At 41.1% G+C, this 25,773-nt stretch overlaps 1 protein-coding gene across 4 annotated transcripts in view; it reads left to right on the top strand.

Moving 5' to 3' along the window:
* The window catches only part of LOC125765551 (locomotion-related protein Hikaru genki-like), an 85,929-nt gene that overhangs the window by 55,848 nt on the left and 4,308 nt on the right, over positions 1–25,773 (top strand). For 3 of the 4 annotated variants that reach the window (XM_049430837.1, XM_049430836.1, XM_049430839.1), the window contains exons 3-9: positions 18,641–19,381; positions 20,564–20,761; positions 23,528–23,868; positions 23,961–24,123; positions 24,239–24,412; positions 24,484–24,618; positions 24,701–24,844. In XM_049430837.1, the coding sequence (XP_049286794.1) occupies positions 18,641–19,381; positions 20,564–20,761; positions 23,528–23,868; positions 23,961–24,123; positions 24,239–24,412; positions 24,484–24,618; positions 24,701–24,844 (1,896 nt within the window). The remainder of the gene's footprint in view (positions 1–18,640; positions 19,382–20,563; positions 20,762–23,527; positions 23,869–23,960; positions 24,124–24,238; positions 24,413–24,483; positions 24,619–24,700; positions 24,845–25,773) is intronic. The other variant, XM_049430838.1, reaches the window with a different exon arrangement.

The following is a 25,773-nucleotide window of genomic DNA, read 5'->3' as shown; positions in this document are numbered from 1 at the left end:
AATTCAAAAATGTTAAATCTTAGTAGTAGTATTACCTATAGAATGTATATATAGATTTTACTCCATTATCTTTTTACATCCTTGCTATAATGGAAGCTGGCTAGATCTGGGCCAAACATGGTTCAGTCAGTCGCGACACCTTATACATGGTAAAATTGGTTTGGTCGTGCAACCTTATAAACCCTAAAATCGGTTTGTTACGACATTTCTTATATAAATACAAGTTCATGCTCTTGCCACCAAAACGATGGTCTTTTTGACACAAATCATGATTTTTTGTGCGTATTTAGCAGCGAAAACAAATATGAATATCTTCGGAACCTTGCCGTGAGAAGCAGACGTATAGAATGTAATCCCTGGAATCGGTTTAAAATACGTGTGGGTTTTATCGTCCATTAAAAGGCGACCATGCAGTTTGATCAGGAGCTTATCGTGCAGCTTCCGAGCCCGATTTTTGAACATTGTTTTCTTGTTTGTGATCTCGATTGCTATGTTGTCTTGCTTGGAAATATTTAATTCCTTCGATTTCGTCATTGGAGATAGATTAATAGTTTCTCTGTTTGTCAACGGACCAATAAGCCCAGTCGATAGTGCTTGGAACATGCATACATTACAGATTTGGATTATATACATTAAGAGGTAACGCGCTGGTTGTTAATGCTGTCGATGAATGCCGCATTCGTCTTGCCTGCCTCGAAGATAATCAGGCAAATAATCAGGAACGGGTCGGAGGACACAAACACAGTACGTCGATTTTCCACAGCTAGCAAGGATCGCACCGAGAGAGCACGGCAAGACACGTAAAGGTTCATGGCCGAGAGTAGCGTAGAAGAGTCAACGTGGCCATTTATGAGACCCACTACGAACAATCTCCTGGCGTTCTGCAACCTTTCCTCGAGGTGGGGCAGCAATCCAAACACCTGGTTCGATAATCCAGTCGGCAATCTCTGGAACTCAGAGCGAATCGCGAAAACATGTGCTGGATAGACTCAAGTCGTGCGATTTATTTCGACTCAAGTCATGCGAAATATTTAAATCCTTCGAATCGCTCGAACTCGTCGCACAGCAGTACAGTCAGTCATAGTTCGAGGATTAGAAATGATTTTCCAAATGACTCTCAATCGCAGTTGACGATTAACGGTTCCACTCCGATGCTTAGTTTGCACCTAACGAACAATCGTTTGGGTTTTGTCATATTTCCACTCACAGCAACAGCAGATTTAGTCAATGTTGGTAGCTCCCGTGTGAACGGGGATGGATTATGCAGATGACTGTTTAAATATCATGTGTCTTCTCCTCTTGCATGTTGAATATCTCGGTGGATGAATAACAAATTCGCGTGGAATACTGACAACAGTTTCTATTTCGGACCATTGTGTGCGCTACTATCTGTGAAACAAAGTGGCTCTATTTCTAAATGAAATAAGGCTCGGTTAGTTCAATGATAATTTGGTTGATATAATAATGAGTGTTAAACATCTTTAAGCATTTCACAATTTTGAGTAAATTGAGTATTCATGCACGACTTCTTGAAACAAAACATCCTACCATCATCATTGCCCAATATGAGTTCCGGTTGTTTTCTCCACTAGAGAACATCTTCGAGAGAGACGCATGGCCGGATAAAATGTTAGGAGCGGAAATGAAAGCAGATTTCCCTATCGACATCCGGCTGAATGGCATAGCTAACGGCAAAAAAAAACTTTCCTTTCACAATACACTTTCTACGGCATTTTTAAGTTGCTTCCATTTCACTTTCCTTGTCAAATCTCGGCTAAAAGTAAAAGTATTACGATCGATGGATCTCGCGCAGCTTTTTGATGGTTTCGCGATCGGAAATGCTTAGTGGCAAAACAAAACAAGCCGCCCTATAATCACGTCGAACGGAAATTGAAGCCAAATCCTGCCGCAGGAAGCAAAAACCAGCACGAAACAACAAAATCCATCCGTACCAAAAGAGCACAACGAATGCTTCTCACGCTGGCTACGGGGAAGAACGTGTATATTCAGAGTTATATTTTTCCACATGTTTCCCGCTGCTTTTCGGTTAGAACCTTAGGCACTTGGTGGCTTCTATCTTTCCGGTGTGCAATTTCGCAATACCTTGCGCAACATCAGCACAAACAAATCGCGAATCATCACACCCCACGCGCGTACGCTTGGGAAATAAAATGCGCACACCGCGGGCGACAATCGATAAATGTGATATGGGATTGATGTGCCACAGGGGAGAAAGCACTATAAGTTCGCATACAAAAGCGAAGGAGTGGAAGGAAATTGTCCCTGCAGGGATTGGAAGGGGGACCATTTTGCAAGGTAAATAAAGAAGAGTGAAGCTGAGCGATTTGATGCTGGGCGGCATTGCATAAAGGAAACAATTCGTCATTTCATTCAGCAATGATAATGACAACAAAACATTTGTATTAAAGGAAGCAATAGCAAAAGTGGGTGAATACTTTTGCCAAATGTTACATTATATATCTACATAGTTATTCATTGAAAATATGTCATTTTTAAGTGTAAATATTTTTGCTAACAACGCGTTTTTTTATTTACTTTAACACTACACTACGCTAGATTGTTAGGACCAAGAACTTGTAAATTGAAGGAGGCAACCACATTTTTTTTATCTAACGTCCGCAATCCTGTGTTTAAGAACATTGTAAATTCTAAAATATTTCGTAAAACTACTGGAGTAGTCTAGCAGAACTAAGCAGAACAAATTTCAATTCAATTCGGCAACTCTATGCATTTTCTCACCATTTTGTCTTCAATATTTCTCAATCTGCCTTCCGTTATCAGCTGTCATCTTCTTTCCTTCACAAATGTCATTCTTTATACTTTTTTATTCTCTTTTCTCTATATTTCTCTATTCATTGTTTATTCTGACTACTTCTGTTTATTGCAGTCTATTGTTTGTAGGAATATTATTTGTATTTGGTTTTTCGTTGTACAGCCCATGTAGCAAACAATTTGTTCAATAAATAAAAATAATTATAATTCTAGATACTAAAATAATATAAAAGAAGAAAATATAAAAAAGAACTAATTTCATTAACGTTTTCGCTATATTTCACTTGTTTAAAAATGTTGGAAATAATGATCCAATTGAGTCATTTTCAAATTAGGTTTCCCTACTTCAGTTTATTTTGTTACTTTTCGAACTTTGTGAGAACTTTTTTTTCATTATTTTGAGGAAGTTTAGATTATGTAATTATTTAAAATCACGTATTTTGTCGATTCCTTCATATTTGTTGTTTATACCATTCAATTTAAAATAATATCAAAAGTATTATATCCGCAATACTTCTCTACATAAAGTCAGCCACCAGTATTACTCAAAAAGGACATGAAATGTTGAAAAATGTTTCTGGTATCATACGAATTACAATATAAAAATTTGAGCGCAATATGCATGCTATTAAATTTCCACATTTATTTTATAAAAGAATTTTCATTCAAAAAAGCATTATAGTACAATAATGCGAACTATTCCCAATATAGATTCTGTATATTAAAATAACATAAATGAAAACGTTGCAACCGATGCGAAAATTAGCTCTCAAGAATCTTCGTGAAAACAGATGTGCTCATTTTCCTCTTTAAAATCCTTTAAAAATGCTCGAATCAAAGAAAAGACAATCCCCATAATCAGTTTCATTCGTTTGCGTTTTTGCCTGTTCTTACTAACACCCCTATCCAATCCATTGCTCTTCGGTAAGGATAAAAAATCGAATGGAATTGGAACACTTTAAGTGTCTCTAATCCCGACATTCCAATCCAATTCCGGACTCGGTCGGATTGCAATTGCCTTTCCCGGGAGCGCTGGATCATCATTTGTTTCTTCATTTTATGTCAAACCAAAACCGTTTGAACCGTTCGGTTCTGTCTACTTCCTTCCTCCGTTTTTTTGCCGCCAGCTGAAGCGTACACGCCCGATGAAGGGTGTAAAATTTGGGTTGTCTAAAGTAAAACAACAACGAAAAACAAAACGAAAATGGTTAGAAAAAAAGTAATTGAAATGGGCTTCGAGAGTGAAAAGCTCAAAATCAAATCAACGTGCCTGAAATGCCATCAAATGCAGGCAAAATTTTTGGGACGTTAATTTTCCCACCCAAGCACCTACGGAGAAGATTAAACCATCTAAGCGAGCTCGGTGGAGAAAAACTTGCTTCCTTTGTGCAAGCTTTTTACGCGACTTTTATGCGTTTCTCAGTCGATTTTCCGGCTGCCTATGCCTCACGGTCGGTGCTCGTTTCGATCCAAGTGCTAAATATGGTGAAATATTGCAAAACTTCTTCACTTTTCATAACTTGCCTTAAGTGTGTGTGTGTGTGCATTTGAGGCAATAAATGGTGGCAAGAAAAAGTGTGGTAGAATGGGTGCGAAAGAAGGGGGCCTGGCGTTCGTTCGTAAGCAATTTTCACCGTCTCACGAACAAACATTCACCTTTGATGTTGTGGTTCGCGGATGGTTTCGCGCACCCGACAGAGATGAACGTTCGTTTGCACTCCATTCTTGTGTTTTTTCACAAAAGATCCTGACAGATGGTGAAAAATAATAAAATAAGAAATCAAAAGGACTGGAGACTGTGCTGCGGAGGATTCAAGAAGTTGGTGGACACGGGTTGTTTCACTGTAGTACGTGAAGTAAGAGCGCTTTAGCTTCCATTATCGGTTGGACACCTTTTGCTAAGACACTTACTTCGTCCGTCGATATGAATCGATTTGCTGCTACGGACAGCAAAGTGGGTGAGAGTAAACCCTGCAAGGAAAAAAAACCCACAACAGAGCTGAGTGGGAAGCGATAAACAGAAGGGAAAACGTGCTGCAGAAGAAAAATATTAATGTCGACAAATGCTGCCGACCGTTCCTGCGCCTCGAAGCAAGAAGCAAGCTCTCCTTCGTCACGACATCCGGTCACCGTAATCTAATCACTGCGGGGTTTGGTGAACAGAAAGGGCTGAGGAAGGAAAACTTGCTGCGTTTTATTTCCTTAGTGTAGTTTATTTCTTTCTTCTCGCCTGTGTACTATTTAAGTATGGCTTTCGTGCCTTGGTGAACCACTCCGGTGGGCTTTTGATGTTGGTGTCGCTGTGGTGAATGCAGTCTCGCCTAATCACGAACGCCAGGAGTTGGCGTAAAGGGAGAAAGATAACTCGCTGCCCTACCTTCGCTTTATCCTGAATACTGATTGAAGGTGGACAACGTAGTCAACTGTGAGCTACCATCGTAACGAACCAAGAGCGTTCCTTTCCTTCCTTTCGTTTGGAAAAAGAACCTTCCAACAGTCGAGTTTTTTTGGTACGTATGTCACATGGGCATCATCATAAATTGTAATGCCGCACCGTGCTGATTCATTCCCTTCCTTCGCAGTTGCTTTTTTTTCTCTTCCCTTTCGGTGTTAACTGTACTGGGAGGGTGTGCCATGTTTCGAGCAGGAGTGTTTTATAAATATTAACCAAAATCCCATCACTACGGCATGCGATGAAGGTTTGTCACCAACCATCTACCATCGGCTGTAGTCGTCGCATTACAGCTTCATGCTCATTCGTATTCAAGCAGTAATTTATTCATTTATACTTCACCCTGACAGGGTCAGACGTTTTTCTGGTATTTTTTTTTTTGTTGAGTTTCCCCCAAATACTGTCTTATCCTTACCGCTTGTTTAATACACTGTGTGAACTAGTCGTGTTATAGCAGAGTATTTACTGTTACAGTAAAGTTCAAGTTTTTGTTTACCATTGAATATAGATCATAAATCAATTGTTTCATACTAAAAGGATTTTCTTTATTTACTAAAATCCTTCCAATTAATTTAGACAAGCTGTAAGGGACAGGAGGTTGAGTGAAATGTTCATTATAGAATGAATTATTTAAACGGTAGAACAGTTTATACAGTGGTGGAAATTAATACAAATCCGTATTTTTTTTACGAAAATGGTAATTTCGGAAAATAATCATTAAAATTATGTTCTATGCAGCCATGTCTGAGTATACGCTAGGCAGACTTTTGTAAGTATAAGCTCGAAGTACTTGCGTAACCTTTTTACGTACTATTTTTTTCCAACCGAAAACAAATTTCTAAACATGACGAAAGTTTGCTAAAGTTTACAGACTATCTCGAAGTATAATTGAAGCTAAAATTGATAAAAATAAAATTATCGCACGTAATTACCTGAAAACTGTCATCACGAGACGACACGTATTTTGTCTCAGCGAAATTAAATCATATTTAGACGATGTGTGTTATACAAAGTACTTTATTTTCCAGAAAATAGATATAAAATAGCTGTCATATAGCTAACAAATTTCATACACATGGACTCAATTTCTTTTTTAAATTTAAGTTTTTAAAACCCAATCATAAAAAAACAGATAAGATTTTTTTTGTATCCCATTCAAATTTTGTGCAGCCCATAAAATAATTTTTCATTAATTTTCACCACTTATTGATCAAAATTTACAAAAACATCCCTTCTTCCATTTGTAGCTAGTTCACTTAGTTTGAAAGTGACTGTAGCTTTAAAAAAAATTCCCCCAAATATAAATCACTCCAAAGCTTGCCCAATAATCCTTGGCACCGGATTGTGGGTTTACGTTTGGGGGGTGAATTTTCCATTCAATTTCCCTGCCACAAACATAACCGCCTAAACAACGGGGAACCGGGTAAGTGTATCTTTCTGGAAATGGAACAGTACCGCACACTAAGAGCACAATATGTAACGATATCTGCGACTGTCATTTTGAAACTGTTAAATAATGTATATGATGTCCGCCTGCCAAAACCCGGATTGATCGGGTTCAAGTTGCACCCAGCCGTGGGTTTCCCATCTATCTACCTTCTACCTTGCGGTGCAATCTGTGAATCCACAAACCGTTATCTATCATCTAGCCCACGAATTCAGTTACAACTTCTCTCCACGCTCCCAAACTTTACCCCGCCACAAAAATGTCCGACCCTCCGCTGCTTCCAGCCGCCAGCCAGCTTGATGAGATTGATCAGTGGCGAAGGGCGTAAGCAACCGTTTTCGGTTCAACGTTACGTTGATTGAGGTCGACGACGGCACGAGGTTTCGCCGTTTAACCGTTTTACCGTCCCCGGGAAGATTCAATTCAATCAATTTCCCGATCCAAACCTCCATCACGTCTCGCACCTGCACCCACATCAGTTCCAGCATTGTGGGGCGAATATGCTCGGGTGTGTGTGTGTGTATCTGTAAGCGCACAAATTTGTTTTTCTTTGCAACCGTGTCCGAAATTCTGATCATCTTCTGAACAGAACCCTCCACCCCCGGCCATCTTGCATTACCCTTTTGTGGAACGTTGTTTGTGGTTGAGGTTTTCGCTACGAATAGGCGGAAGAATTCGGGACGCGCTTGGTATGGCAAATCAATTTGCTACTTGCCGGTTCATTTGATTTTCCGTCGACGAGGTTAAACCTTGTCCCGTCCCACTGTTTCCCCGTTGCGAAAGCGGGTTACGCAAATGGTGGTTGTGGTTTCGATTCTGCGTTCGGGTGAGATTCTAACATCCACCAGGCGTCTCCATCGTGCGAAAGGTTGCTCACACGTGGCAACGAAAACCACTTGACATTGGGCACCGTCAGCCACACTTCGCTTATTGGCAGCTTTCCACGTTCACACATCCAGCAAGAAGTAGCGGCTCGGTGTTGGTTTACATTTCCAATCGAACACACCAAAAACACGCCGGCACCAATTGGCTTGGTGCGGGAACAGTGGTTGTGGCGTCTGGAATTGAGTGAAGAAATTTACCCGTTCCGAAACATACATACACGGACATACATACATGCGCTTTCGTGGCTCATTTTGCTTATCCAGCTGGGATGGATGGTAAATTCGGTTAATCAATCAGTTGCTCATTAGCTTTGATTACGATACCGCGCGTCAGGGAACGGAGCGAACAGACGAACGTGCCCAAAAACGATGGACGATTGATGTTTTCGAACGAGCACATGGCAATCGAAAGAGTAACGAAACGGATGAAAAACCTGAAACATAAAGGTTTTGTTTCTGCATAAGCAAATATAATTATTCTACCAGAGACGGAAGATCTGGTGGAAACAAATTTGTCAGAAAATGAATCAATGTTTCAATTGAATTTGCAATTCTTCAAAGCAGCATTTTCCATTTTGCTGATCGGAAAGGATGCAACCATCAGCTAGCTACCCGGAAAAAGGATTCGTTTTGACAAGGAATGTAAAGGAAACATGTTTCATCCGTACGGTCAGTGCGTACGGAATGCGAACTCCTTCCCGACAGAGATGAGAGAAGTAGAGAGGAAAACACAACAGAGATACGATGGACGAAGCAGCAGCAAGGGAAGCATAAATTATTCAAATGACGCCTTTAATCTACCACCGCAATGAGAAATGGCAACAATAACGTTCATCGTTCGAGGTTGGTTTTTATTTTATTGCGTTTTATTTTTACCTCATTTTATTTCACTCTCGTTTCCTTCCGCCTGTTCATCATCCCGGCTGCGAAAGATATGATAGTGCGTGTCTGTGGATCTGCCTTCTACCCCAACGAGCCCGATTGCTGTCTTGTTCGGTTCGGATGCATCGTTCTGCTGCCGACGTTTTCTTTTTTCTCCTCCCGTGTGTCATTCCGACATTTGCGACCCCACAAACCCCGCAGCCTCCTGCTTATCGGAAGTGCCATAAATCTTGCCCCAAGCGCATGTGAGGACACAAACGCAACAACGTGACTCGACTCAACAACGGTTCGTTCATTTGTTCGTTCGCACGAAAAGACAAAACCCAACCCGGAGTCCAACCGTTATCCTGAGCCAATGCTGCGTACTTTAACTATACGCTAACGGCTCATGTTGCCGCTTTTGCTAACGAACGGTAGAAGTGGCAAAAACTGAACATTGAAATCCTGAAACCACCACCCTAAAACGAACCAAGCTATCCGCCCAAAAGATTGACTTTCCAATGTTTTTTTTTTGTTCGTTTATGTGTGGATTGAATTTCGGCTCGGTGCGCTCTCACTTATTACTTTCCAAAACAAAATCGCCCGCTGTTGCTTCTTTTATTTAGTGCCGCATCGAGCGAGATGTAAATATAACGATATGAAAATTGCGTTAAGGATGCTAAAGAGAAACGTTGGAAAGAAAAATATTTGAAAACAAATAACAAATTTTCACACAAAAATAACAAATATTCTTATCGAAACAGCATGAGCTATTGCGTAACGAGGAGCGATCTCGTTACTGTGGTTCGGCGAACGATCAGGGTGTCGAAACTAAAGCTCAAATAGCAAGTCCACAACGAAACAGCAAGCAGCACTATTGCACACGTTTGCAGTGAAAAATGTTTTCTCACTCGCTTGCCCCTATCGGTTGCGCAGCACGAGGCTGCTACATCAAAAAAGTAATACAAAACAAAAAACGCAAGCAAAACTGTCTTGCCACGAGCTTACGGTGCCTTTCAGAGGTTTTCTTCTCGCCACACGGTGAAAGCTTCTCGTCGTCGAATGTGGGAGCGCGCCTTGGCTGGTCTCGTGCGTTCCGTTGCGTGTGAATATTTATTATTGCCTCAATACACTCTCGCCAGCACCTTTTGCTTTTCTTTGCACTGGTAGTGGCAAAAAAGGAAGGATGAATAAATTTTCACTTTCCCACACAGCCAGAATGCCGGCAACTTTGGTTCTGGCGGTTTTGTATGGGGTACGTGTGTTGTGAAAAGTGAATATTGATGTTAGAAGATTCATTTGGTGTCGCAGCCGAAGGTCTCCCCGGTGGTAAAGCTCGCCGAGAGTCACAGTGGGACAATAAAGCGGACACATTGGTTTAGTGAAAAATGAGCCCAAAACGCACGTACATCGATGGAATGTAAATTATTTGCTCTAGGGTGAGGTATTCAGTGAAATATTTCGGGCTTTCTGGTTTGACATGGCGTAAATTGCGTAAAAAGTAAATTCGATATTGAATCTATTAGCCTTCTGTGAAGAAATTAGAATCATTTAGGAAATAAATCACTTAAGTACATAATTGCGATAGTTTTGAAATAAGCAATTTGATTAACAATTTCTACAGCTTTTATTAATGAGCTTTTATTTGTTAATGATTATTAATTTAATAATTAGATTTTTTTTAAACTTTTTTATTTATCAATGGCGGCTCCGATGTAAATTAAAGAAATATAATTTTTATTTCATTTAAAAGTTTTTTTTTCCTTACGTGCAAATTGATTTATTTTATGTTTTCTATTGACTTTTAAAATTTTGTTTTAGCTATATTTATTTTTATAATTTTTTTATTTGTTGATTAATACAACATTGATATTTATGATTCGACCGTTGATTATGTTTTCTTTTTACTTGCACTCATATATTTGTCGATTATTCACTTATCATTTATTCATGGTATGATTTTCTCTATGATTTCTCTTGTGAAGGTTTCAACAACTGACCTTTGTTACGACAGTAAATATTCTCTATTTTGATTTCTATATTAAGCTCTCTTAAGCTTTATTGTTTTTTTTTTATAATATTTTTTTCAATTTCATCAAATTTTACTTACATTTAAAGTAGTCAACAAAAATGAAAAGTTCTACGAAAATAAGCATTTAAGCTAATTATTTAACTTAAAAGTATCACGTCCATCATTGGTTTCACTGTGCAAAGTTTGGGTACGCGTTGTAAAGCTGGCAAATAACTTCGACCTAGCCAGTACCTAATTCCAGCGAGTCTGTCTTAAGCCAAGGGGTACCTTTTCGAACCCGCAATTCGTCATTCACCTCCAAACGGAACGGCCTCATATGTTGCCGATAGGGATTTTACGTAATGCGGAACCGTACCCTTATCGTACACCGTACCGGAAGGCTTTCATTTCCGAAATTTCACGATACGTTCTTGTATCCTGGTTGCGGGTGGTATACCTTGTTTTGTTTTTTTTTTTGTGTTTTTTTTGCAATGTGCTCCATCTCGAATCTACCTCCTCTTCATTGTTTAGCAACTTTATGATTCAACTTTCCAGACGCTTACTTCCTACGCTCGAGGAAAGGATTCCTCCATTTACATTATTATTAGCATTGCTTCGGTTTGCCCAATTTCCTTCACCATGACCCTTTTCGCCACTGAAGAAACGTCGAAAGACACAAGAAGAAGAAAAAATGCTACGGCATCGTGGAATTGGAGAAGTTTTGCGAATGAAGACAGAATTCAAGGATGCGTTGGGGGGACCGTGTTGGAGCCGCAGAAAGTGGGGCAGGCGGGCTAAAATTTCATTTTACGGATTGTACCCATTAATCATGCCGCGGGAAGGGTTTATGTTTTCTTTCAATCTTATTTGGCCCCTTTTTTTTGTTGGCTGCCAAACCGTTGGGGGCCGTTGCCTTCTGCCCGTGTGGCCATTGCGGCTTTATGAGTGATGAACGGGTTGACTGTGAGAACAAAACCAAGAGCAAAAAATGTACACAGATTCCGACAGCAAGCAGCTGATGCGAAACTCCCTTTTTTTGTCGGAGGATGAATTTTTGCGATGGTTCCATGTGCAAATGTGTGGCGTTTTGTTTGCACAATTTTAAGCTCGTGCAAAGTTTTGTCTTTTTGGTTTTTTTTGCTCCTTTCGAGCTGGTTCATCACATAAATTTAGGTTGAATGAAACACACACACAAAAAAGCCGCTCTCAAATGACCACACTGTTTTATAACCGAACGGCAATAGCATGTGGTCAATATGTGTGGAAAAAAATAGAACCATAAACCAAAGCCTCAGTTAAACACATGTGGTACTTACCGATGGGCAGGCTGAGTACAAAATTACAAGTGTTTGTATCAAAATTAGGCTTTTTTTTCTCCTTCAGCACAAATGTAGCACATTCATGAAACGATAATTCCTCATGTGAAACTCATCAGTTGCTTGCGTGGGTTGGTTGTTTTTGAGGCTTTATTTCATTATAAGCACTCTGAACCACCGTTACACGTGTTGAGCGGGAGCTTATGGATGAATTCCCGCCGTTATAAAAAGCTCTAAAACTCCTAAGCTTGACACTTGCTTTCTTTCGCTTGGGAAGCAAAAGTCAACAAAAAAGCGTGCATTAGGCAACAACAAAAAAAAATAGAAAATGGCAAAAGAAATTTCTGAAAATTCCATCATTCCATCATCGCTATCCTTTGACGGTATTGTTCCCGTCCTGCAAGTCGATTTACGGTGCCATCGCACCGGAACGAACGAAAGCTTGCTTGCACTCACTTTAGCAGGCGGACACTTTGTGTCCCGTGTGTTTTTTTCGACTTTAATTACTGTTTGTCTGGTGGGCGAGAGTGGAAAGCGAAGGGTGGGCGGGGAAACATTAACGGGCGTCGTTCCTCTTACCTCCTTGCGAACGATTGTTTCTTCGAACAATTAAATTTCGTACTCGACTAATGAGCTTACACGATCACCGAAGCGCTTTGTGTGTTTCGAACGATCTTGGCCACCCCCCAAAAAAAAAACGGAAAAGGATGCCTTCGCCTTTTGTTGACGGTGTGGTAGTAGAGTGTTGCTTCTTCTGTAGCGCACAGCCCGAGCAACAAACTTCCAAACCGGTTGAGTCTTGGGCGAGATGCACCAACAAACACAAACCGTCCGGCTACCCATTTTCCATCCAAAGCACCGAAGCACCGAAACACCATTTGTTGCTAAAATATAAAATAAATGCCATTCTCACGGTCCAGCCTCCCCTCACCGTGCACGGTTCGGACAATTAGTTTCAATTGTAGTTTTCCCATCCAGAAGAAAAATGCACTCCCCTGCAATCATTGTGGACCGACCGATTTGGGGGGGGGGGGGGGGGGGGGGCGTGGTGCGGATGCACACTACATGGACGTCGCACACCGGTGCATGGGGAATTGGCAAATTGAGCATCTGCGGTGTGGTGCGGTTTGGTTACCGGGGTTTTTGGTAATGAGCTTCGGATTTCGGCACTTTCGGCACGAAGGCGTCTCCTTTTGCGGTGGTTATTTTTCGCTAAACCGCACACCATTGTTTTCCACGTACAAGGTGTTGAAATGCGCGTTCGAAAAGTTGAGGAAATCCTTTCGCTCACCTTCCCACTTTTGGGATGCGGGAGCTTTATTTTGTATCACATTCCGGAACCCTTGGTCGCGATCGTGACCGAACCGTTCGACAAACCGCACCCCGTGTTCACCTTGCTGAAGGTTGAAACCATTGAAGTGCCACTGTCTGCTTTGAAGGATAATTTACGATGCAGAACTAATTGAGCGGTTTTTATGTGTCTGGTTAAGAGAGGTTTTTTTCCTTGTTTGTTTCGTTTGTATTTTCCTCGCATTATTCATGATGTTTTGTGTGTTCGATGTATAACAAGAAGGATACTTCGCTTTATCGCTGTATCTGTCATGGGCACAAATTAATGAAATTGCTTCGTCTGAAGCGTGCGGTGAACGTTAAGTGTTATGCTTTAATTAAATTCATTTTCTGTAAATCGTTATGTATTTTGTAATTTTCATTTCATACGATGATGAATGTCTGCTACATTTTCGCGAAAATAAATCATTTGAAATTAATCAATGAGTAAAACACTTGCCTTATTTACGAAATGTCGGGTTAACGTTACTTTATAATTGTACTCAAACAACCTCAGTAAATTTAATTATTTTACCACAATTTTCTGGAAACATACCAGGAACCCTTTTTTGTAGAATTTTTTTTATTTCCTATTTTTGCATACAATTTTTTTCAAAGAATGTAATCCGTGTCCATACGAATTCACCTTGTGTTTTGTTTTACTTTTATCTGTTTTACCTTGGCGTGTTTATCATATTGCGAATTTATTTCAATGTTGTTATACGTTAGACGTAGTTACTTCGTCTTCTTTCTTTGCTTAACAATCTCAAACAAACACTCTTAACAAACACTTCGTTAACTAACATGTATAACATGTTTTTTTGATGTACATTTAGCTTGTTTTCCTTTATGTTCTATCAAATTTTATTCCATTGAATTAATGGATACTTTTCCATAAAATCTTATTGATTATTCTAAATCTAAAATCTTATTCTGTTTTTATTAATATTGTTTAAAAAAATGTTTGTTTTTCTATATAATTGGTTTTATTCGATTTTTTTGTTATGTTAAACTTTAACATTACATTATTCGTAATTGCCATGTTTAATATTTGGCAAGTTCACCGAATATAAGAGCTATTTGGACTTTTATAAGTTGAACTGAAAGATTTGGAGATAAATTTGTAATCTTTTCCATTTGCTGAAACTTTTGTAAAATTAACTTGATTCTGTACAAAGCCTTCTCGACTGAAGGATTGATCATGCGGGAAAGCTTTACAAATGTGTGAGTTGAAAAAGCTTTGCCTAGAATTGATTTTACTTTTAGCAAAAGCTGAAAAAGTTGAGAATATTTCAATATACCACCCTCTACACATTCCAGTATAACTTAAAAGGAATACAGAAATGGTCCTAATTTTCCAACCGAAACGATACTTAATGTTAACAAAATAATAGTTTTACTAAGTTTTGTGAGTTGAATAAAATATTATGTATGTATCAAAGTTAAACATCAAATTATATTCGTGAAAAATTGTCGACAAAATATAAAAACAAACATCATCGCAGTGAAATGTCCCATTGGAATTCAAATGTGTTTTGTTTTTGGAGGGGATGTGTTCGTTCTGTTACTTTTGTTGAATTAATGGCAATATAAAATCCTTCCATATGAGCATCCATAAATCGTTGTTTGCTAGTTTAGTGCATTGTCCTGTCATTGTACACTCATGTTTTACTACAAACTTTTTTTTCCCTTTTTTTTCGCGCAAACCGTATTGTAAAATGCATAAATTTTAATTCTCCACGAATGGGCTATTTGTACCATTTCCATGTTCATCTCAAGCAACATAAATCCCTATTTGTGAAATTATACCTTGTCGTATCATAATCCGCGCCAAAGCTATCGCCGAAACCACGGCCGATCCGATTGTTGTGCATATTGTTGCTCGCCACTCACTTTGATGTTTTATTACCAATCATTTCTCATCGTGCATCGTGCCATTATCATGCCAGTTGCCATGCCTACTCGGGCCCGGTGTGCCGGCCAGCTTAGTGGGTATGCAAATTTGGATCTCGCTCCAAAAAAGCCACCGACCATCTGCAACCGATCGGTTTCGTGCCCGAGCACCGTATGGTGGGACTTTGTTTTGGCTTCATTTATGACAAGGATAATTTATCCACCAACCGTATAACATGCGGCCGCGCTTACCAGCGTTTCCTGCGCTGTGAATAGCCGTCCATTGGCGTGAAAATAGGTTCTTCTTCCAGTGTCGCTTCCCATGGAGGGAGAGCGCCATTACGCCCGGATATTGAAACCGCTACGGCTACGATGATGACGACGACGACGATTCCCAACCGGTACCGATTGTCACTTGGATGAAATATGATCTTCATAAGAGACGCCTTTACGTAAAGGGTGTGTGAGGGCTGTGCATGCGTCAATGAAAATGGGACAGGAGAGTTGAACAATAAAATGAGAGCTATTTATTTCGATCCTTCTGCAATGGAGAAGCTCCCAGTGCACGATATGCACTTGTAGATACTGCTTGCGTCGATAGCTAACATTGAACCGTAGTTAATGTTGGGTGTGTAAACAAGTATTGCTCTAGGATTCATCATACAATTTATTTTAACCTTTAAATAAATTTGTTAGACATACGTCTTCTTCTTCTTGGTTTGCTCAGGGTCGAGTACGTCACGAAGACGTGCTCCAATTAATTTCCAGGAAACTCGGTCTAGTGCTGCATCCGATCTTCGACAGGTTGGACTACACCTGATTCAGTCAACGATCTTGCTGTGCTTCTCTACGTCACATGCCGAATGGGTCGCTAACGCGCACCTTCCTGGTGCGGCATGTGTCCGGCATCCTCATCATGTGCCACAGTCATCGTATCCTTCCGACTTTGATAACCGTCAGGTTATCTCACCCTGATTTATTCTATACGGGGCTTGCTCGAACATATCACCAAAGACAGACCTTAATACCCGTGGTTCGAAAATGGGAAGTGCATTGGCGTCCTCCTGTTGCATCGTCCAGGACTCATACCCGTAAAGGACTACCGGACGAATCAGTGTGCGATATATCGTGTATTTCGTGTATTGTTGTAGTCTTCTGGATCACAGGAGGTTGCGGAGCTCGTAGCAGGCACGATTCCCCTGAAAAATGTGCCTTTTAATTTCGTTGCTCATGTTGTTGTCCGAAGTTACGATCGTATTAGGGTAGTAGAACTCCTCTACCACCTCGAGATCGTCGCCGTCAACTGACACTCTGCTTCCGAGTCGGACTCTATCACGGTGAGAGCCTCCGGCAAGCAGGTACTTTGTTTTCGTCGCATTGATCCTCTATTCAATTCTATCGGCCTCGCGTTTCAGTCTGATATACCCCTCGCACACCGCCGCATATGTCCATCCGTTATGCGATGGTGTCGATATCATCCTCGAAGCCGAGAAATTGGAGAGAACGAACATAAACTTTAGACATGAGTATTTAACGCAATTAGAACGTTAAAAAAATAAAAAAAAAAATTTAAAAGATCATGAATGATCATGAATGAATGATTTTCTATGAAGCCTAAAATCTATATTTGATATTTAAATTTTGAAGTTAAGAACAAATAATTAAGGTAAAGATTTCATCGAATAACATGCACAACACTTATAAGAACACCCAAAACCAATATCAATGTACCAACGAGCGTTCTAATCTTTTGCCACAGTTTAGCAAGCGTGCGTCGGAAACAATGAATTCATCGGTGGATAATAAAGCTGCCGACGATCTGAAAGGATTCAAAAAAGGGGGGGTACGAATTTTGGCAGCACTGTATCGTTTGAAGCTCCTGTCGCTGTGCATGTGCTCCAAACAGGAGGAAAATACTTCCGTTAAATTTGACCCCCCTGCGATCCACATCGATTATACGTTTAGGTCTCGCTTATATATTTGATGCGTGTGTGTGTGATTGGAGTGTAAATATCGCTCCATCACTTGCAAGGGGATGAAACCCGACACTTACCCAGTTATGGGTCGGCCAATATATTCAACCTAGTGAAGCGGAAGTTAGCGTTCTACTGCACTTAAAAGCAGGCAACGATGAATACGCTGGAAGTTTAATGACCAACAGCCACGCCGGATGGGTTAATGAGTGTGGATGAGTATCGTATAATTCGGCGTAATTTTCCATACCAACCACCTATTTATTTTCGCCCATTTTAGAGCAGATTTTAAATCATACATTTTCCGACCCGTTTTATTGAAGAGCTGCTGTTTAATTGCACGATTGCGCTGAAAACACTCCCGTGTAGCAAGGGACACGGAACTTTCCATTTGCAAACCGAACCAAACCAATCGGTGGAGCTTTCACGTCACACATACTTTTTAATTTTGTGTTGAAAAACCAATGCACTCTAAATTGCAGCATTGACAGTAAATATGGTTTATGCGCGATATAACGCATGCAAACGAATTTTAATTGACCTCCGTTCCCGATCAAACGCACAAATCGAACCCGGCCGCGTACTTAACGTCATTGAAGTAATTGAAATTGTTGGTTTGTAAAATTTGCGGTCTATTTCCCCTTCGCTTACCGATGCATGGATGGAACCGCTTGTGGGTTGTTGGTGATTTTGTAGAGCAATTATGTAATACTTTTTTTCAGTTCCCCCGAACGCATTAAGTTTGGTGCCTGATTTATCGTCCAAATTTTGTGTTATATTCAGCGTGCAGGCAAAATTTGTGCATCTATTTGCGAATGATTTGCGTGTAATGCTGGACGAATGCATTCAAATGCCTTTATCGTCGGTAATAAGATTAAATTTAAAAGCAATCGATCGCAATCGGTTTCCAATGCGGTAACATTTTTCAATTATCTTTGATCATTCCCTGCTTATGGAATGTTTTGAATTTGTCATCAGAGAAGCAGATAAAGGGATTGCAGTTGAAATGTAAAGCTTTAAATTTTACACTCGTACACGTTACACGCGTAACAGGCTATGGTCTATTTCATGGTCACGTTTATATATGGACATTGTGTAACATAGTTTTCAAAAGAATGTTATACTGTTTCTTATTTATTAATTTATTTTTTAAATAAAACGATCAATTTGCTTGATTGAACTATTGAATTCTGTATTATAATGTTTTTGTTTTTAAAAATAATTTAATATCATATTCTCTCTCTTCTCGCCTAAACGACCTCTAGGTTATTGCAGGCCATTTCTGTTTTTTTTTTGCTCGGTTAGAACGGCCTGGCCGTATCAAGACTTATTTTACCACGTAGCAGGATAGTCAGTCCATGCTACGGGGCGACGGTCCGGATGGGATTTGAACCCGGTCCCTGCCATGTGGACGGGCGCCGTTTTTCACATGCACCACCGGGCCGCCCCAATAATTAATTTATTCATTTCTACAAAAAGTTGTGTATGCAACTCCACAAGAAATTTAAGTAAATACAATTAAATTCTAATTCTTGTTCAAACAACAATTAGATAAATATTATAAACTTTAATTTTAAGATTTATGGCCCAGTCGTTCAGTTGATAATAAAAAAAATTAAAATAAACTTCAATTTGTATTATTTATACTTACATCTACATTTTACATTTCGATTACTTGCAGAAACAACAACCGGATGTCCACCACCCGATTTGAAAATTTCCCGATCACGCAAACAGTACGCAACTACCGAACCACCCTTCGTCACGTTCGAGACGACGCAGATCTATCTGCCGCAAGATTTCACCACCGCCGACTTTGAGCTGGTCGAGGCGGGCAAGTCCGGTGCCAGTGGGCTTCACAGCCGTGCCGATGCAGGCGACCAGACCGCTTCGCTGCACGGTAACTCCCACGACACTTCCTTCTGGTGGGAACTGGGCATCCAGAATGCGGAAGTGCGCGAATCTTTAGCGGCAGCCTCGTTCCCGGTCCGTTCGAAGCGTGCAACCGTGGGTCATCAGCGACGTGCGCATCATCACCACCGTCGTCGTAGGTCTTCCCCCGGTCCGCACGACCATTTGCTCAACCTGGAGGAACTGTCACCGGCCATAGTGATAAATAACATCTTCAACGAGAATGACAGCGACCACAGTGTGTACGACAATCTGTTCCTCAATAATGGACCCTCGGAGGGCGACATTGATGATGAGCGGGATGGTGAAAACACTCCCGACACTGGCCAGTACTTGGACAAGAACGAAATCGAGGGTGAAGAGATTATCGTCGAGATGGGTGACAACGGGAGCATCATTCGACGGCGAGTCAAGCGTAAATCGGGCAAAACGACGGGCGCATTGAGCCGCGCTAAGGCAGGCAGTGGTGGTGACGGTGGCAGCAAGAGCATCGCTCGGCACCATAAGCAAGGTAAGTGTGTCAGGTGGACTGGCACTGAATAAAAAACACCGGTACTTCGCCGCAATTTTCCCGCACAGTTCGTTCGAGCTGTCCTGGTGAACTCTCGGGCACGTACCAAGGTTGTAACAGCGCCGCACCGGTAGTTTCTTCGAAATCTAGTGCCGAAGCTATCCCTCGAGTCACTAATAGTGAGTCAATACAGTCGAACATGGAGTCAATCAATCCTTGCCGGTGATACTGCGAAGTGATATCTGCGACGTGGGTTTTTGTGGTAAATTCTTCGGCTACGAAATTCGGTTGCAGTGGATATGTACATATGTTTTCCCTGCTGCAGAGCAGTGCAGATTGGGTAAACAGGATTCGGTTTTGTTGATACACAATTTGACCCCATACTGATGTTTGCTGACAAGGATTGAACAGATTCCTTAGAATCGGGTTTGTTTAGATAATCGATTTGTTTAGTGTGTTGAATAAAGCTCCGCAAAAGCTACACAACGACAAGATAATTATGCAGCGGTTTGGAAAGCAATAAGTGAGTGTACATGGGTGTAGCGAACCTGTTACGTTAACTTACCCAGATGATTTAACATGGAATATTTGTATTATTTTAACTTTGATTATGCGAATGAACACCCAAACAGTCCCTGTGGTAATGAGTGTCAATATATTCTGCGTAGTTCTACACATTTTTGTTGCGCTAAGCAATTGAGCAATTGATCGTGTGTAATTGCATTACAGTAATTAAATAATCATCTAAAAAAGCTATAGCATATTGTGTAACCTCAATTTGTATTGATTGCTCATGGCGATCATTATATGACACTTTACATATATTAAAACAATTCGCAATACGACACATTCAGCATGATTGATGAAGTAAAAATATATAATATGGTAAAAATAATCTAAAAAAAAACATTATACTCACACATTGCTTTCCAACAAGCGTGTAGCGATCGATATGGTGATAGGTTTTACAGGTTTGCGATTGATGAAAGCAGATGGCTTCCAACACAAGTTATGGCAACAAAAAAAGCTCGACAGTCAAACAAAAAAAATGGATAAAAATTCTCATACAAACAAAACAAACATAAAAATGGCACGATAAAAAAGTACCGGTAAAAATCAAAGCAAAAATCAATCCAGTACCATACGTCCATATCCAATCCTCCAACACGCAACTACCTCCAGATCACACGAACGCGGACACCCCGGAAGCGGTCGAGCTTGCCGAGGACACTGCACTCGGTGGTGACCAGCATCAGCCGGGCGGGGTTCGGGGCCAGATCCGGGTGAAGCGCAAATCCGGAAAAGCGACCGGTGCGCTCAGCCGACCGAAGGGGGCCAGTGACAGTGGCAGTAAGAGTATTAGTCGCAATGCCAACAAAGGTGAGCTCAACCAATCAAACAAAACCAAAACAAAAAAAAGGGGGAAACAAAAAATCTCCACAGTCATATACAGTCCCACCACCAGCACCCCGATCACGCTTCAGGGTATAACACGCCGAGCACTGGTAGCATTATGTATCAGCAATATGCGTACAAGATTGGACAATAAGCAAACAAAACTGCGCACATAACTGCTGGATGGAAGAACAAAAGCAGTTGAAGTTTAAAAATTCGAAACAAAAAAAAAAGTACATCGGAAATAACGTACAGGGTGGCCGATGATAGTAAGGGACGATGAGGGAGTCATAATTGAAAACAGAGGAAAATAAACTACAAAGCAAATGTCAGTACAATATGGGGAAAAATATGACCTATATGCCCCTGGATGAAAAGACTTTTTCATATGCACGTAATCTAGCATATTACCTGTTGACTTTGTTGTTCCATCTAAAGCTTACGAACAGTTTTCAACAAGCTTTTTCAGACTAACTGCTGGAGTTAATACTAATTTTCAGGGGTTTCGAGATGAAAAGGAAATTCTAGACATTTTTCATGTAGAGGTAGATGTGGAATTATTGCTTTTTGTACAAATTTTGAGATTTCTTACAAATATTGGTTTAGAAAGATCTGTGAATCAATTTCAATTTGCACCAGATTCAGAAGAATGGAACCGTTTCATATCAATATATAAATTTTCCAGTTTAACTTGAAAAGATATGCCACTAATGTTCTCATTTCATATTTTGCAAAATGGAAATTAGTTGACAATTTGCATTATTGTAATGGTTGTTAGAATTAATTAATTTAATTTTTATTTTGGGGCAAAAGTGTTATTGCAGAGATTTTTACTCTCGTACATTGTAACAATAGGTTATAAAGTAATATACATAAAACGTTCATGAGTAAAATGTTTGAATATTTAAAATCAAATATTTCCCCTTTTTCTTTCATGCCATTAGTTGGTAAATTTCTGACAAAAACTGTAGCATGTATTCCAGGGTTAACATAAAATTTGAAATGTAATTTTTTTTTCAGAAGTTAAAGCTAATTTCGCTGTTATAGCTTAATATCGCTCTATCCTAGCAAGATAGAACGTACAACTTTGGGTTTAAAAAATTGTGGATGAAATATAAAAAAAAACTGTAATTTGATGCGTTGCGATCGTATTAAGCTACGCGTAGAGGAAGGCCACCCTGTACGCGTGCATTCCACATTTGCCTTGCACCGTCACCTGCATCTGCACCTGCACCCGCTGCTACCGCTTGTCCCATTGCAGTGCCTCGTTGCTTCAACCAGTTGCCCGCTTCACGCTGTCCCCTCCCCCCACCCACCACCTGCTGCACTCCTGAACCGCTTGTCCCCTGCCCATAAATATGTGTATGTTTGTGCTTTTATGCTTCTGACTGTGTGCCTCGTGTACTACATTAGCGTCCAATTTCGCTGCAACGTGACGCAGACCGAGAATGCAACTATGGAAAGTATGGAAAAAAAACAAAAAATTTATACAGACCTTCAAAATTTCCTCTCCCGGCAAATAACGCCCCCCGCGAGCGGCCATCCCTCAATCAAACTTCGTCCTGAAAATTGGTTATCACAATGAAATAAAGTTAGCTGAACTTTCGTGCCGTCGCTTGCGATATGATGGAGTGTGGAAATTGAAGCTTTCCTCTACCCTATTATGCTTCGTTGCAAGCAAATTTAGTTTTTGGAAAAACGAACCACACACACACACACACACACGCACACGGACGTACGTACGTACGCCACAGCCCACAGGAGGAAACGTACAATGTGTAGTATTTTGCGATATTTCTACATTTGCATTTGCATATTCCCTCCCAGCACAAAGCGCTTTTGCTCTTTCTTTCACAAACACACACACACATACACACTAGTTCCCTGGTAATATCTATCAACTGCAGAAACTGCATCTTTCGCGTACTAAGCCCGCTATGCAATGCTGCCGATCGTTTCGGCGAGCTTTTGCAAGCAAAAAAAAACAACTTTATTTTCACATCTTCACCTTCACGGAAATGAAGTCCTATACTCTGTGGCGGAGGAATCGGAATGCGTGTGTGTGTGTGTGTGTGTTTACCACCCTCTCCCCCCTTGTACCGATTCCAATCCACTCCAAGAGACGAGGCTCATTGAGATGCACAGCGTGTTAGGCCATTCTTCAACAACTCAACTGCATCCACTCGACTTCCGGTAGACACGCGCCGCTTGCTCATTGTACTTGTGTTCTTATTAAACGGGTTTGTGTGTGTATGTGTGTGTGTGTAAATGTGTGTGATTTTGTATGAAGTAAGCTTCAACGGATTCGTGCCCCAAGATACGGATGCTAGACTTCACACAACTTCAGTTACTAGCTCGAGCAACACGAACGAGCTGCCGTGTACCGTGTTTCCTGCGGTTTCCAGTTGATTGGCATTATGGCTTTGCTTCCGCTTGCTTGCCCTGCTTGCAAAAGAAAATCATTTTCCATCCGCCACTGCACCCTCAAAATTTTACCGCTTCTCTGCACCGCCTTTACAACTGCTTCCGCTCGCGTGTGCTGATGTGTGTGTGTGTGTGTGCGCCACGGTTGTGTCCTGTACTTGAAGGCAACTGTGCTGTGTTGCTTCAGGATCAGTACAGTGCTGCCACGTGGAGGTAACGCACACACCAGCGTACACACTCACATGCAGAAACAGCACCAAAAAAAAAAACAAGCGCACAAACCGAAGATGTGAATCTTTTTTGACCCCCGCCTCGACCTACTTACAGGGCAGTACGATGAGGATGGTAGCTACGTGCCGCCGCTTCCAGACTCGGCCGAAAACCCCGACCGGAAGGATGAGGAAAGTGAGGAGGTAGAGGAAAGTCCCGAACTACACCAGTTCCGTGAGGTGTCGGAGGTACGGTTCCCCGGCGAGGTGGGACCGCTCGGCGGGCACCGGCTGTGCAAGATCCAATGCATCCGAGGCCACTGGGTTGGGCCGCTGTGTGCGATGAACGAACACGAGCAGGACGAGCATGGGCAGCTGAAGTTCGAACCGCTTTACAAACGTTGCGTCGTCGATCACATTCCGCCCCATCTGCTGCTGAGCTACAAGAACGTATCGGTGGTAAGTTGCACCAGCATACTGGCAGCCTGTCGGGCAAAACAATCTACATACCAGTTTATACTCCTAACATCTTCCGTTTCCGTTTTTGGCAGACTCTTGGTTGGGATCTTCCGCATGGACATACGCTGCAAGCTCGCTGCCGTGATCTCGGTCTGTACAAACTGCTGGGCGAATCGAAGGTTCTGTGCTCCAACGGTCTGTGGGCACCGAAGATGCCATCCTGCGTACCAACGACACTGTTAACTAATTACTCTGGTAATTGAGCTTTTCTCGTTACTCCGTTAAAATTATGCGCCCATTTTTCACCACGACTTTACTGACGTACGATTTTTGTGCTTTTTTTGTCTTGGGAACGTGGCACATTTGCTAGACGATAGTCCACCATCGATTCGCATCAAGGTTGGTGTTGGATCGGCCGCGTATGAACCTTCCGGTGTGTTGGCCGTGCTGCCGACCAGTACCATCCATCTCGACTGCATGTATCCGCGTCGCCGTGGCTCTCCCGAATGGACGTGGACCGGCTGGTTCCGACAGTATCTTACCGGTAAGATATTCCAGCACCCGCCGTACCATGCTACCTTGGGGCAGTGTTCTCTATCGCATGCCTTTCTGCAGGTTGGTCCGCCGTGCCGGAGGAGAAAGCATCACGCTATCGGCTCACGATTAAGGACATTCAGAATCAGGACTCGGGCACGTACACTTGTGCCTCGCCGCGTGGCCTAACGAACAGTATCGTCATCATCGTGGCTGGTAGGTGTTATACGCTTGGCAGCGGTCCCAATCAGCATTCAATGTCTAACTTTTCCGGCACAAACTTTTTTGCGCTTGCCAGTGTCCCAGTGCGCCGCACTAACAGAACCTAATCCACCGCTGTCCCTACGCCTGGAGGGCATCAAACTGGGTCAACGTGCTCTGTACCGGTGTCCCCTGGGTTACATGCTACAGGGAACGGCCAATGCGACCTGTCTCGCTTCCGGTAAGTCAGTACAGGGGGGGAAGAAATGTTAACGAAAGTGATTGCCTTAGGAAATAGCGCATTTATTTAACTTACACACAGAACTATCTTCATCTAACTTTATACAAAATATCATAGACTTTGAGTAAAACAACTATTGTTTTTAGTGCATTATTGATAACATGTAGTTTTTAGGAAAATTTCCACTTAAAAATGTTTTAATTGATGTAGTAATCCCTTTTATTGATGGAGTATAGCACTTAACACTCCACTAACACTAACACTTAACACAGCATTATTTGTTATCTTGATTTTTTGGTAAATGTTTGACAATTTATCAGTAATGCTGTCCATCAACCAATCTTTTCAAACCCTTGGCCAGTGCATTCTATTCAAATCTTCATCTTGCTTACGTCCTTTTTCTTCAATTTTTGCTTCATTAATCCTCAATAACTCCTTATTGGATGAAACTGGAGAAAATTTAATGGATTGTAACAAAATATAATTATTTATTCTTGAATTTAGTTGAATAGCTTTAAAATAATTTTAAAATACCTTAAAATTAGCATTTATTTAAGCATTTAAAATTTAAAATCAAGCTACAATCATACGAACGACACTCTATCAATAAGCAGAAGTATAACTAAAGCAACAAAAACAAGGCTTTTTGATTGTTGTGTTGCTCAAATCGACACTTTCTTTTTTTCCACAACTTCTGAAGTTTTTCGTAGGAAATATTTTCTTAACTTTAATCGCCGCTAGCTGGATAGTTAGACGTATTGAAGAATTTTTCGGATACCATTTGATATCGGTTCTTTCGTAAGGACATCAGTTATGCACATCCAACCCATCCGTAAAAGAATACACAACAAAGAAATGTATAACTAATAATTAACAAAAGAAATTTACATTACAATTTCCTTTCCACACTACCTCACTTGGTCGATCTT

The sequence above is a fragment of the Anopheles funestus genome, chromosome 2RL, assembly GCF_943734845.2.
Source record: "Anopheles funestus chromosome 2RL, idAnoFuneDA-416_04, whole genome shotgun sequence".
In the NCBI taxonomy this organism is placed as follows: domain Eukaryota; kingdom Metazoa; phylum Arthropoda; class Insecta; order Diptera; family Culicidae; genus Anopheles; species Anopheles funestus.
Note: the sequence above shows the minus strand (reverse complement) of the source record. Positions and strands in the feature narration are given on the sequence as shown.